The 13448-nt window shown below is 36.0% G+C and overlaps 1 protein-coding gene across 1 annotated transcript; it reads right to left on the bottom strand.

Moving 5' to 3' along the window:
* Positions 1-1095: 1095 nt before the first annotated feature.
* LOC117100746 (RNA-binding protein MEX3B-like) lies at positions 1096-5909 on the bottom strand. The gene is made up of 2 exons (XM_033240538.1): positions 5502-5909; positions 1096-5286 (listed from the first exon to the last, which is right to left on the bottom strand). The coding sequence occupies exons 1-2, from the start codon at positions 5752-5754 to the stop codon at positions 3971-3973; spliced, it is 1569 nt and encodes a 522-aa protein (XP_033096429.1). The 5' UTR covers positions 5755-5909; the 3' UTR covers positions 1096-3970.
* Positions 5910-13448: the final 7539 nt, after the last annotated feature.

Below are 13448 nucleotides of genomic sequence, written 5' to 3'. Positions count from 1 at the left end.
CTACATTTGTATTAATACAGAGTATCTACTACAAATAAATGATTGTGTGGGACTGCACTATACAGGTTAGTTGATGGAAAGACTATATAAATGGATTATGACAATTTTAATGTGTTTATTATTAATGTCATTTTAAATATTTAAATATTTTTTGCACTTTTTGAGGGGCATTTAATCAAACGGGGCGCTTATCAAAACAGATTGGAATTTGAGGGGGCACTTATGGAAATAAATGAAAATCGAGGGGTTCTTATGAGAACTTATTAAATTCAAGAGGCACATTTTAAATGAAAAACGATTATATAAGGACATCAGGAAACCGCAAGATATGAATGGTGGTGCGGCGGAAAAGATAATCGTCCAGAGAGCATGGCTCACAAGAATGTTGTGAGTACATGTATTAAATAACAGCAGAATAGCAGATGAAATTAGTGGTGGAGGTTAGCTTGTTGGCCATCGGCTGATTGAGATTAGCAGGATGGAACGATCATTGCAGGTTTTCTTGAAAACTCAGATGAGAATGTGTTAAGTGTAAATTGTCGGAAAAGCAGTAGGACTAGGCTATAGAAAAAATTTAAGATGAAAGTTAGAAATATACTGTCTGTCCAGGGAGCTGTCATCTGTCCAAGATAAATATCCTCATGCGATGGGAATGCGATTCCACTCCACACCTCAAATCATGCCAACATCCACAGTCCAGGATTGATTGAATTATTGAGGGGGTGTTTATTCAAATTAGAAGAGGCGCTTATTTAAATGGGGCGCTTAATGATTTTTCACGTTAGAAAGGGTGCGAGTATGGTATCCTACAGCACTTTCAACACATGCACACATTTCTCGCATTCCTTTAAAAAACATTTCCAAACTGTCAACAATGCTGTTAATGTACAGTACTGTATATTGAAGTTGAAAAATGCACGATTGCTTTCCAGTTTCATCTACAATCTACTGGATAATTAATGAGTAGCTTTCAGTTTCTGAAGCAGACCCCGGCAACAATACCAGGTACTGTAATAATTGGAATTTCAAAAAAACACGCCATTTTGGAACGCAAATATGATATCAATAGCACATTAATTACAAAAAAGACATGTATATGAGTTTCACATTTTATTTTATATCAACATATATCAATAACAATGAATTTTAATAATAAACATTTGTATTTGTATGTATAAAATGCTAAATAAATAATAAAAATAATACTGTAAAAATCATAGATGAAATTTCTTGATTGCTTAACAACTCGTCATACTTTATTATTTTATTATCAGAATTACTGGGCGAGACGGATGTAGTCCCAGCATTAAGGAAACAAGCATCCGCTCAAGCTACTCGTTTTCTGCCTTTAAATTAGTATTAAATACTCGCCACTAAGTCCAGTGGTAATTTGAGCTTTGTACAGTATTACAATATTTATACTTCTGGCTAGGAATGGCTTAAGTTACACCAAGCTAGGGAGTCCTATTTTCCCCCGTGTACAGAATTAAAACGTTGCATGGGTACGGTTTTTACCGCCAAAGAAAGACTATGTTATCTTACAAAAGGACTGAACCTAGAGAGTTTGGCAATTGTTCATTTGTAGTTTTTAAGTTGCTCTACTTATGGGGGCTATCCACCCTACCACCTGAGAATACCACTTTGCAACAAAATGGCAACACTTTTTAAACAGCAATTTTATATATTACAATCTAGATACTTAGTAGAATGATGATTTATATAGGCATATCTTCATAAACTCTGTATTTAAATATGAATAGTCAGATAATATATAGAACTGTAATTATTGAAACATATTGGCAAGGCAATCAAGAAAAAAAACCAATATTTATGTGCAACATACCACCAGTTGTTCCTTTACATTAAAAAGATGAAAATGATATGATTACAATCATAAGTAGCAGACTAGGATCACATCTGTACCACAAGCCATTTATAGTCCAAAGGTTTATTTACCCCTGTATCATCGTACTATAGATCTCTACTGCCTAATCACCTTATATATTGGTCATTAGGCAAATATTATATTTTTACTGGAACTAATTCAAAAATATTAAAACCCCATTCAGTGGACTGGCACCGATATAAATTCACATTTGCTCTTGGCACACTATATTCAAACAATTATTTAAAAAAATACAATATACATAGTTGCAATAGTAGTACATTATTTGTTTTAGAGAAACTGCCAAATGGAAGAATTCTGTCCCATGAATAGAGTCAATTTTCTTAAGTATCAATTGAAAAATTATTTTTAAATATCATGGAAAAAAAACTATGGCAAAGTAAAAAATTAATCATTTAATCCACCCAACTTCTCAATTAAATAGTAACACAAGGTGTAGCATTTGTTTTTTCTTCCAAAAATAAAAGATGCATTTAAATATAAATTAGCAAAACTATGTGTACAATTAATCTGAGGTTTATATGTTGTGAAAGAAATCTGGTGCAAGAGCTATGTGGTGAGAAAGTAGTTCCCAGTTAGGAGCCAGACATATGATACTAGACGGCCTAGCATACACATCCATAAATGGAAGACCGAAGAGAGCAGTAATTTTTTTGAGTATTGTGACAACTTAGCAAGATTTTTTTAAAGATGAATATATTGTTTACTGTGTTTGCTATCGTCTAATTTACTAGACATTCATGTATACGTTTTGAAAGTAGTATGCAATTTATATATGAGCTATTTTTTTTACTATAGAAAATCTTATGGCAAAATGGACAGTAACTGTTAGAGCCATATACTGTACACTGTTAATTATAAAAATTACATATAATTTGTAAACTTCATTGGAACATTACACTGGTTGCACATAAAAATGTTTTAGTACTAAACAAGTGACAACTAATATTTCAATAACATACGCATATTTTGTTATCACAACTATAAAAATAACATCCTTTTTCTTAATAGGCAAATTGCATTCATGGGACCCTCATATCTCTTCTAATTTGCTTATTATATATCCAAAAACAACTCTATGAAGCCTCCTGGGACAGTAGAAAAACAGCACACAATCTTGTTATAACACCTTAATTACCATACTCCAACTTTTTTCACTTAAAAAATAAACTCTGAACAATTTAAAATCCTTAAAAATGTTTTAGGCAAATACTATATCAGGCTTAACATAGGCCACCATATAACATGACCAAACAAAAATAAAATATTTGCATTTAGTCTTTCAATACCTAAGTTCATATTTAAAACATGGAATATTTGGTCAAAAAATTGTATTATTATACCTACATATACAGAACAACTGTTGTAAATAATATTGATAAAAATAAGTTGTACACTATATATGTCTACCTCCAGGCTCAGATATGAGAGCCTGTGAGTAAACTGAATTCATTTGTATGCATACCATTCTTTATCATTGTGACCTCTAGTAGGCACAAGTTTTTATTTTTTTTCATTTTGTTGTTTTGATACATAATACAATAAAATAAGTTTTATATTTGGACTATAAAATATTTGCTGGGTAAAATATATCTCTGAAAAGCAACTCTTATTTCAACTGTTAGTCCCAACAGAAAGCATCTTAAATGTACATACTTTTTCACAATACAAAAACCAGTCACACATACAAGTTTAGGCCTATACAATTAATAAACAGCAATACTCTAAAGAACATACGTAACAATATAGTTCTGGCCAAATCAGACCAGAGAGCATAAATGAAGAAATTAAATAACTTTACTTTGTAAAACGTCTTAGTATGAAATAGAGTCTCCAAGAATAAAATATCTCTGAAAAGTTTTTATCAAGTCAAATACAATGACAACATCTTTTTGCTTTAAACACAGCGAGAAATTCTCAATCTATTATTATAATTATTATTATTTCAATACCATATCTATGAACCTGATCAAGAATAATTATAAATCTCATTAATTATTTTGATTTGATCAAAGTACTATAAATGCAGCTAAAATACAAACTTTAATATACTACAGCAACTACTTAGGAAAATATTCGAATCGCCTGATTTACTTGTTGGAAACATACAGGGCATTCAGCAGGTAATTTATCCAGGACTTGTTTTGCGCAGTCCATACAGAACAAGTTGTGACCACATGGAACAAGAGCTGCAACAACCTCATTCTCTGAGCAAACATAACATTCCTTAGGTTTTCGCTGGCTGTTGCTGGATCCTGTGGAGTTAGTCGGACTTGTCGAAGCACTATTTGAGCCGGTTGAATTCGAGGTGGAGAAAGAGGGAGGCATAGGAATCACATTGAAGGCTGGAAGAGACGATAAACCCCCGCCGAGCGGATCACTGTGGATGCGCCTGGCAGGGGGATGGTCGTTACCTTCGTTCACCTGCAGGTTTGTGATTCCTAGACTCCCGCTGCTTTTCCGACGGACACCATTTGTGTTAGAGTTACTTATCAATCCACCGAACAATGCATTGCTACATCTATTTAAGTCGTGCCATGGGTTTCCACCGAGCGCATCAAAGCCAGGAGAATCAATTCCAAGATCAGGTGATTGGCAATCAAATAATCCAAACGGGTAACCATTTGCATTGTTAAACTCTCCTTTAGGACCAGGGAACTCAGCAGGCTTTGCGTTTGGGAAATCTGTGATTGTGGTGGTTGAGCTGCTCGATGGAGGGAAAAACATGCCGGAATCGCTACTTGAGCTGCTGTTTCTGGAGAGTCCAGCTTTTGCATTTCCAATCAATGGGGTAAACGCTGAATTTCCAGTACCTTTAAATAGTCCTACGGAGCCAAGCTCTGACAATAAGATACCACTGTCTTTTCCATTAGTAGCAAAATCATTGTCTTCTGGAATGATGGAATCAACAAGGCCTCCAGTGCGCATGGCAATATGTGCTTCAATCTCTTCTCTAGCCCTTTCTGTATTTTCTGGCATACCTGTCACTTCAAAAACGGGTTCATTATCCCGGCTTGGTGTGACAATATATGTATGTGTTTGCTGCTGGATCCGTTTAATTGTAGCACCTTTTGGGCCTACAACTAATCCAACTACTCGATAAGGAACTCTCACTTGTATTGTTATCTGGCCTGGGATGTTTGGAGGAGGTTGACCCTGACTTAGACCAGTGGTTGTATGACCATTTGTTGTTGTCGTACCCTGTTGATTTCTTCTACTTGCCCGAATTTGGCTGAAATGCTCTGCTGCTGATAAAATTTCCCTTTTTGCGGCGGCTACGTCTTCCTTCCTGCCAGTCACAACAAACACAGGCTCTTCACCTCGTACTGGCGTTTTGATATATGTATTTGTTTTAGCTCGCAGAGCTTTTATTTTGCAACCTAAAAGAGAGAATGTGGGAAAAAATCAAAAGGGTGTGTTCATGTTATGAATACAGTCAGCTCACTAGCAATGCGACATTCCAGAACAAAGCATTTATCATCATGGCGTACACACAGCCTCGTTAAACACCACGCGGTGACCAATGTTTGTGTGTGTAGCGAGTAGAGTGTATTCGAAAAGGATAACAAACATAATAAATAGCGAATAGTCTTACCTTGCCGTCCGACAATTTCTGCAACGTGTTCTGAACTAGGGACTGGAACACATTCAGTCATGTTGCAACTTTTCCTATTTATTCCATCAAAAGAAACGTCTTCTTCGCCACCGCTTAGATTTCCATTTTGTTGATGTCCCATGTTCAACATAGAGAAATCTAAGGCTAGACTCTGCATTCCGAGGTTTCGTTGTTGATCGTCCAATGTATTGGCCGAATTCCGCTCCATTTCAGTAATAATTGTGCTAGGCATCTCAGGAAAAGGTTTTTAAAAAGAATTTCAAGTATAAAAATATATATAAGCTGCCTTTCTTTCTTCTAATCTCAGTGCAAACGACGAGCAAGCACTACGCCTTCTCGCTCACTACTACACTTAAATGGCATTTCGTAGTTCAATAAAATAGGCGCGGGGTGACGTCAATTTTACTAGATGCTAACCAATCGCAAATATACCCACGTGCTTACATACCGGCCTCCTATTGGCTGTTTATAATGTGAAAGGTGTGGTTTTCGGAATATACCGACCACCTGCAGTGAAAAAGCGCCAAATGAAAAGATAGACACGCTATGCTTGAAATTTGCATTGCTAACAACAGAGATATACCTCGTGTATTTTAATTATTTTGGTATAATTCTTTGTCCAGTATCAACCCAAATCCTCTATTATGTACAATTTCAGAAGATAACGGTCAGAAATTTACAACAATGGCTTATGTAGACAATCGATTCATAGCTGTATCATAGGCATACACGTTAATTACATTATGTTTACGTTGATTATTTTTTTTAACATGTTAATGACAATCCTGTAGCAATACTTACTAATGATGTACAGTAGATTAAAATTATCGCAACTTTATCATATAAGTTCGAAACACTATCGCCCGGTATTAAATTATAATGATAACAAGGCGGTGACAATGATGATGGTGGCGATAATAATAAAATTATTTTTATTTATTTATTTTTTTATTTTATTCCGTTCGAAACCAACAGCAATAAAAACCTCCACTAACAGGTTGAATCAAAACGTCATAAAATATATGTGATAATTCAAACAATAATGTTAAAAATTAAAAGCAAAAAAAAAACAAACAAAAAAAAACAAAAAAACAAACAAAAAAACACTTCCCGGTACAGATTTAGCAATTTCACTTTTAAAAACATTTAATTATCATAAAAGAGACCGGTATTATAATATAGGCCTAATATTAATGATTATGATGATGATGATGACAATCATGATGATGATGATCCTAATAATAATGATATAATAGCTTAATTGGTACAGTAGCCTATATTGATCTTAGAAAAAATGTAGAATGCATATAGTATTATGTAAACAACAATATACTAATAATTCGTTTGATTACATAGGAAGCTCATGTTTGTTTATTCTTATTTACAGTATTAAAATATAACAAGGCAACATACAATTAAAGAAATAGGGACATTTCATCAGACTTATAACATGCTTAAATTACCTGACTTGAAAACTCACAAGGCCGAATTTAATCATTTTATGTAGGCCTTAATAACATTATATATCATCGAATTCCAATATTATATCTCACATTTCTAAAACTTGCATTTTGTTTCTGTATCATTTACATATTCGGTGACGTCAATGTGAAGTCAGTGTGGGGTCAATATACTAAACTTATTAATTTGAGTGTTTGGATTTTTACCCACCATCTCACATAAGAACACATATTTTTTCGCAATATTTCTTCATAGTTTTAGGAGTAGTTTCAATGAACAACTACGACGCAACCGATCGTGTGCCACGAGACAACAGCGAGATTGGCACGAGGCAACGATTGCATTTTAAGCCTACTAGGCCTATCACAGTACGGTATGCTCAGTAAAATCACACTTTGCTGCTGCAGTGCATGAATGATAATTCAATTTAAATGCAAACATTATTTGCTTCAGTAATGCAACTGGGCATTAACTTTTCATTCAACAAAAATTGGCGGGAAAAGCGCACTCACTAGTGGAAAGCAATATAGCTCTGAACACCGTTTTTTAATAATGTTCTGACACTTTTGTCTCATTTTTCAACTCGTCACACCTGAATGCGTTCGAATAGACGCAATTGCAAGGCAACTCGAGCAGGTGTTTCGATACGTCACAAAGAAAAAAAAGTACTGAATTGTTCGAACAAATCTGTTTTTTACATTTTGGCCAGAGGCCTAGATATTATTTGTCTCTTTTTATTTAACCATGAAACTAAAACGGATATCTCTTATGATTTACCCATATGAAGGTATACAGTACTGCTGTAAATTTATAACAAACAAACAAACAAACAAACAAAAAAAACTATAAAAAAAAGTTTTAATTACAGATCCCAAAAACGTTATTTAGCATTGATAACCCCGTCGTCAACAATTACGTGTAATAATAATATGCTCCCAGCCTACAGTACAGTATGTTTACTAATAAAGTATCCGCAAGGGGATTCAGATATTAGGAAATGTGTGGTGTTGTATACTGTAGTGATATTTTAGTGAAGTTTCTAGGACAGGTCTTATATTCATTTTCATCTTTAGCTCATGACTCCCATCCCATCATTCCTCCTTACCAGATTTACTCGATTTTACAGGGTTAAACGATAATATTAATATGTAGACACAAAAACCGTCATGCAACATCTTAATTTGCAATATATCGCGAAAGAAACACAGTGATAGGCCGGGCCTAATATCCACAAAGAACTCTTCGTGGTTAACTAATCCCTCTCTCTGACCAGTAGGCCTACTCGGTCTACCACGGTCAAATTAAGGGTGATTATAGTTGAAAATTAGAATCAAGAATTTCTTTTTGACCTGTCAGTCAATCACAATTTGCTTTCCGTATAATTGGTAAGTAAGTGGGCAAAGATTTTTTAATTAGTGTGGCCTACTAAAAGAACAGCCAATTATAAAGTTAATTTTAGATTCATTGCGGGATCTATTAAGAAAAAAAAACATGATTGTCTTTGAACAGATAATCTGATCAATCAATCGATCGATCAACTCGATCGTTGTCCAATCAATGAATTTAAAATGATCCGGCAGAAGGGCTTGTCTTGTTATCAAACAATAGATGGCGCTATAACATTAATCTAACCAGAGCCGTAGATAGAGAGAGTTTGGCCAACTTGGCGCATGGGCGCCATGTTGTCACCAAACAGCGTGCGCGCGTATAGCTTTATAACATTTTATAAAACACTGATGCTGCATAAACTTTCTTTCAGGCGTAAATTATTATTACGGTTTTATAAATTTAAAGGCAACGAAGGAAGGGCATTGGGTGTCATCATACAGTTTCATGACATTAATTTGAATTTCGTGATTCCATTCATTGTGGTTGCGCAATGACGTCGTACTTGACTCATTTTAAATTTCGAGGAAGGCCAATTCTCTGGCAACAGGAGCATACCATTGCGTTTCAATGCTACGAATGTGGTGGGTGTAGGTCCTAATACACCTCTCCCTAAACAAGGGCGGATTTAGGGGGGGTGGGCCGGCCCGGCCCCGGCCCCCCTTTTGGGAGGTAAAAAAAAAGAAAAAAGAAAAGAAAAAAAGAGAGAAAAAGAGAAAAATGATAGCCCAGAATGCCTCAAATGTTATGTTCGGGCGTCTAGAATACAAAAATTTCGCGGGGCATGCCCCAGACCCCCTACGACAGTGTTGTCTCAATCGGCCCAACTTTCGGCCCCCGCTTCCGCCCCCCCCCCTTTTTGGACATTTCTGGATCCGCCCCTGTAAACCGCTTGTCCACAAGTGTTTTGTGAACGACGTTCGGTGATTTCAAATAGGCCTGATATCTTTGTTAAATTTCTCCTGTTCTCTAAAGAGTGATGACTCTACGTTGGATAGTTACTTTTAAAGGCGTAGGCGTGTTACCCCGGTACATTACTTTGCTCGAATTCAGATAGGCCTATACGGACAGACGTACGCTCGTAAAAATGTAAACATTCAAGTACGATAATAATAATAATAATAATAATAAATAACATTCAAGTACGATAATAATAATAATAATAATAATAATAATAATAATAATAATAATAATAATAATAATAATTTATTAGGAACTACACTTTTTAACAGTGGCACACTTCTCAACAAAAGGTGTCAGTGTCTAAAACAAGGGCCGCACCCAAACTTTGATGTTTCCAGTGAGCTTTCAAAAACCTCCAAGCACTGCTTTTACATCACTTTATTCTCAGTTTTAATGTTACTTTTTACACATGATTGGTGTCGGGCAAAAAAATCGCTGACAGGCCGCATGCGGCCCGGGGCTGCACTTTGCCCACCTGTGCTCTAAAACAGTACAGCGAAGTTTACAAAATGTGTACGTTGACATTATAACATTATAGACACAAAAATAAAGATGATCCCTTCATGCAACTAACAACAGACCTATTTTATACCTCCATGCATCAACCATGCATCCTGTCTCATCGTCGATTTCAGGTGTCTTCTGCTAATGTTATTTTCATGTCAGTCTATCAACCAACCAATCAATCAACCAACCTAACACCTAATGATAAACTTAAGTTTGTCCTTGGTTGTACCTTGTCCACGACATGGTTCGAATTAACACCAGTCAATTGTGAATGCCACAAACAGCCAGACTATTTTTAATAGGCCTATACCTCCAAGGAAAACCCTTCGATATAAATAAGTTTGCACAGATCACAGTAGGTCTACTGTAATGTATGGTAATAACAATAAATGTACATGTATAAATACATGTGTATTGATGAACATTGTGATGCGCAGACTTAGCCTGTATATATAGTTCGTGTGATGTTTTTGTTTATAATCGGTTAAGTGAATATTAGACGGACTATAAGGTCGGCTACACTTTTCTTTTTTTTAAATAGGAAAACGTTTACAAGAACACCGAGGCTGAAATCTCTTCAAAGTACAAAATAAGAACAAATTGAGGCCGAGTAAAATGAGGTTTTTATTTTTTTCAAAAAATTATAACATTCCATTTCTAAAATTTGGTAACTTTTTAGTCTGAACAAGTTCAGGAAAGTTGCGTAACACTGCTCTCAAATTCGTACTTAATCGGTGCTTGGAGTCGAGTTTTAGGTAAAAATAAGGCATTACGGTAGGTCTCCTTCAATGACCACAAGTACTAAAGGACAGGTCAAGCCCCCCACCCCCATAGGACGAAGCTCGTCGGGCAGTCGGACAGTTTTAAAAACCCAGGAAGTTGAGGGTTATGCCAGGATTTGCCCGATGGCCGGGGTCCAATGTCCCTTACTGGGGGTGGGTCAACGTCCCCGACAAGAGCAAAGTGGGCGTGGTCACTCAAAATATTTCGAAAATATTATAATTTAGGGGTTTTAAATGCTTATTTAATCGATTTTATAAGTCTACTGGTCTCTAGAAATACACTTTTTCTCCCCGACGAATTGTGGTTTTCCTCACATACCGGGGCGGGGGATTTCCCCGACGGGGCCCTACCCCCTCCCATTGGCCCTCCCCCGATTCTTGACAATTCAAGACAATTTGAGACATGTCCAACTAACAATGCTTCTTCATGATTTCCATTGTACATACCATTAGAATTTTTGTCATGAAAAGTGCTTCGGCCATCATCTTAAAACATTGTAATCATACACCTGCGATTGATGTCCAGAATTGTTTGTACACATGGTGTTCCCTGATGTTACACGAAAATGTTGTTTCATACACCACATCATTTATTTCTATTGAATTGCTGACGCGAAAAGCTGGGGTGGGTGGGGGTTTAATATTCTCAAGTGCCTACAATAAGCTAGTAGATACTCTTAGTAACCCATACTCTAATAGTACCCAAACCAAAGGTCGTTTTCCAGGGTACAAATGTTAGTCTGAGAGTGCCATCTCCGGCCATCTAGATGTGCCATAATCATAAAAACGAACTCTCTCCACATTTCTGTCATTCATCTGTTCCCTATAGACTTTGGGAAAAACTCCCTGAAAATATTAAAAATTCCCTTATTATTTATCCCTTTCCAACATTTTTGCGCTCGCTTAAATCGCATGTCTTAGTTATAGCTCTCCGCTTAGTTAGGCCTACATGCGCCCGCGTATCGGATGGTCCTCTCTTTTTCTTCCCCGTTTATATTTTTTTCTGCTTTGTTAAACTGCTTGATTTTTATTGTTTTAATGTTGTTATTATTCGATATATAGACTGTAAGAGTTTATTAATATCTATAAATTTATATATTTATTGTTATGTATTATTACTTAGGGAGTATGGAATCATAACTTTTGTTACAGTGATTTTGTTCACTTTTTTGGTTCCTGCCTACTTCCTGAGTTGGCTGTATGTGTTTGTTTTTGTATTGTTTCTGGTAATAAAGAATAAGAATAAATGAACCCTCAATCTGTGAAGGTCCTTCCCTTGCCCCCTCTATATCAAATTCTTAGTTCCGCCACTGATAGTGAGGGATTCAAGAAGACCAGTCGTCCCGTCCCCCTCAATTAAAACAAAAATTAAAAATGGGTAAAAAGAAAACTATAATAAAATTGTATGAGACTGCAATATCCGGCCATTTAAAGGTGCTATGATCATAAATTTTCTTACCTCAGTCCCAAGCATGGTGGGGCTCATTCTCCATCTATGAAAGTCCCTCCCTGGCCCCTCTTCCAATTCCTAGATCCCACTGACAACCGTACATGCACCTTCAGATTAAATAAGACCATAAATTATTTTAAAAAATGCCTGAGCTTCGCCACCTCGATCCCAGCAGGGTTTCCACCTAGGCGCCTCCCCTCCCCCTCCCCACCACCACTCTGAGCCATTTTGTTCCACTCTCTACAAACTCGCACCCAACCAATCAAAATTCTGCGTAAGGACCTGCTATTAGAAGTGTTACGGTAGGCCTACTACTCCGGCAGATAGTTCCCTCAGAAGTGAAACAGTCCTGTTCTTCATGATCCAAGCATGACAAGTGACCATGACTTTGAGTAATTCTTATTAATGAATTTGTGCGTTGTAAATCCTATAATAATAAATTATTATAATAACCGACTCCCATTACCAGTATTAATCTAATTATCCCGAAATTTGTATTCCAATGATTATCAAAGTTATCCGTTCATTTTTAAAACTGACACATAATTCGATAAAAATAGGAAAAGTAGCCTATGATTGCTGGCAGCAAATTTATTATTTTTAAGTTAAATTTGTATTATGTGGAAGCCTGCAAAAAAAAAAATCTTCTGAAATATTAATTACCGTACGTTAAATTTAAAAAGAATTGATAAGATATATCATTCGGTAGGCCCTATACCATGGAGGAATACCTATACAACGAATATTCCTTGTGCAATTCACGAAAGAATTCTATCATACAGTCTTCAGATTTTCACAGACGGTCTACTACAAAACTAAAACATAAACCTACTATGAAGAAAAAAAATCATGTTACCGTATACAGTATTCTCGCGTATAAAGCAATCCGCGTAAACAACGATCCCCGGGTTTGAGACTAGATTTTTGGACGATTTTTGTATATTATCGAGCATAGGCCTATATAACGACGACCCCCGTGTTCCACCGTCGGAATTCCTACTTTTTGCTGCTCCTTATGGTCTTGGTACGGTACTGTTTGTAGCTGGCTAAAAAAGGAGCCAAATGCATGGCAAATTTTTATACTATTTCATGCGCATTTATGTTCATCAAAATCATATCCTGCATTTTTTAAATTGCGTTCATTCATACTAAAAGTTAGCCTCATTTCAGTAGTAAATTCGCGTCTGACGGACCATCCGCACATTGATTTAAATATAAAAAATGTGTTATACTACCATAGGGCTGTCTCTTATACACATCTAGATGTGTATAAGAGACAGGGGCATAGGCGCATATCATGGGGAAAATTCGTGGGAAAATTGTTGAAAAGAAACTGCATAAATGAATCAGGTTTTAACGAAAGAGCCAACAACCAGA

Source organism: Anneissia japonica, unplaced genomic scaffold (genome assembly GCF_011630105.1).
Source record: "Anneissia japonica isolate Jap-2015-1 unplaced genomic scaffold, ASM1163010v1 scaffold670_len1213532_cov191, whole genome shotgun sequence".
Classification (NCBI taxonomy): Eukaryota; Metazoa; Echinodermata; class Crinoidea; order Comatulida; family Comatulidae; genus Anneissia; species Anneissia japonica.
Note: the sequence above shows the minus strand (reverse complement) of the source record. Positions and strands in the feature narration are given on the sequence as shown.

What these genes read in the sequence shown, in the direction of transcription:
- LOC117100746 (XM_033240538.1), bottom strand. Translation starts at nt 5,754, where the DNA reads ATGCCTAGCACAATTATTACTGAAATGGAGCGGAATTCGGCCAATACA. An exon ending in AGAAATTGTCGGACGGCAAG is followed by an intron (nt 5,287 to 5,501) that starts GTAAGACTATTC and finishes TCTCTCTTTTAG; the next exon opens with GTTGCAAAATAAAAGCTCTG.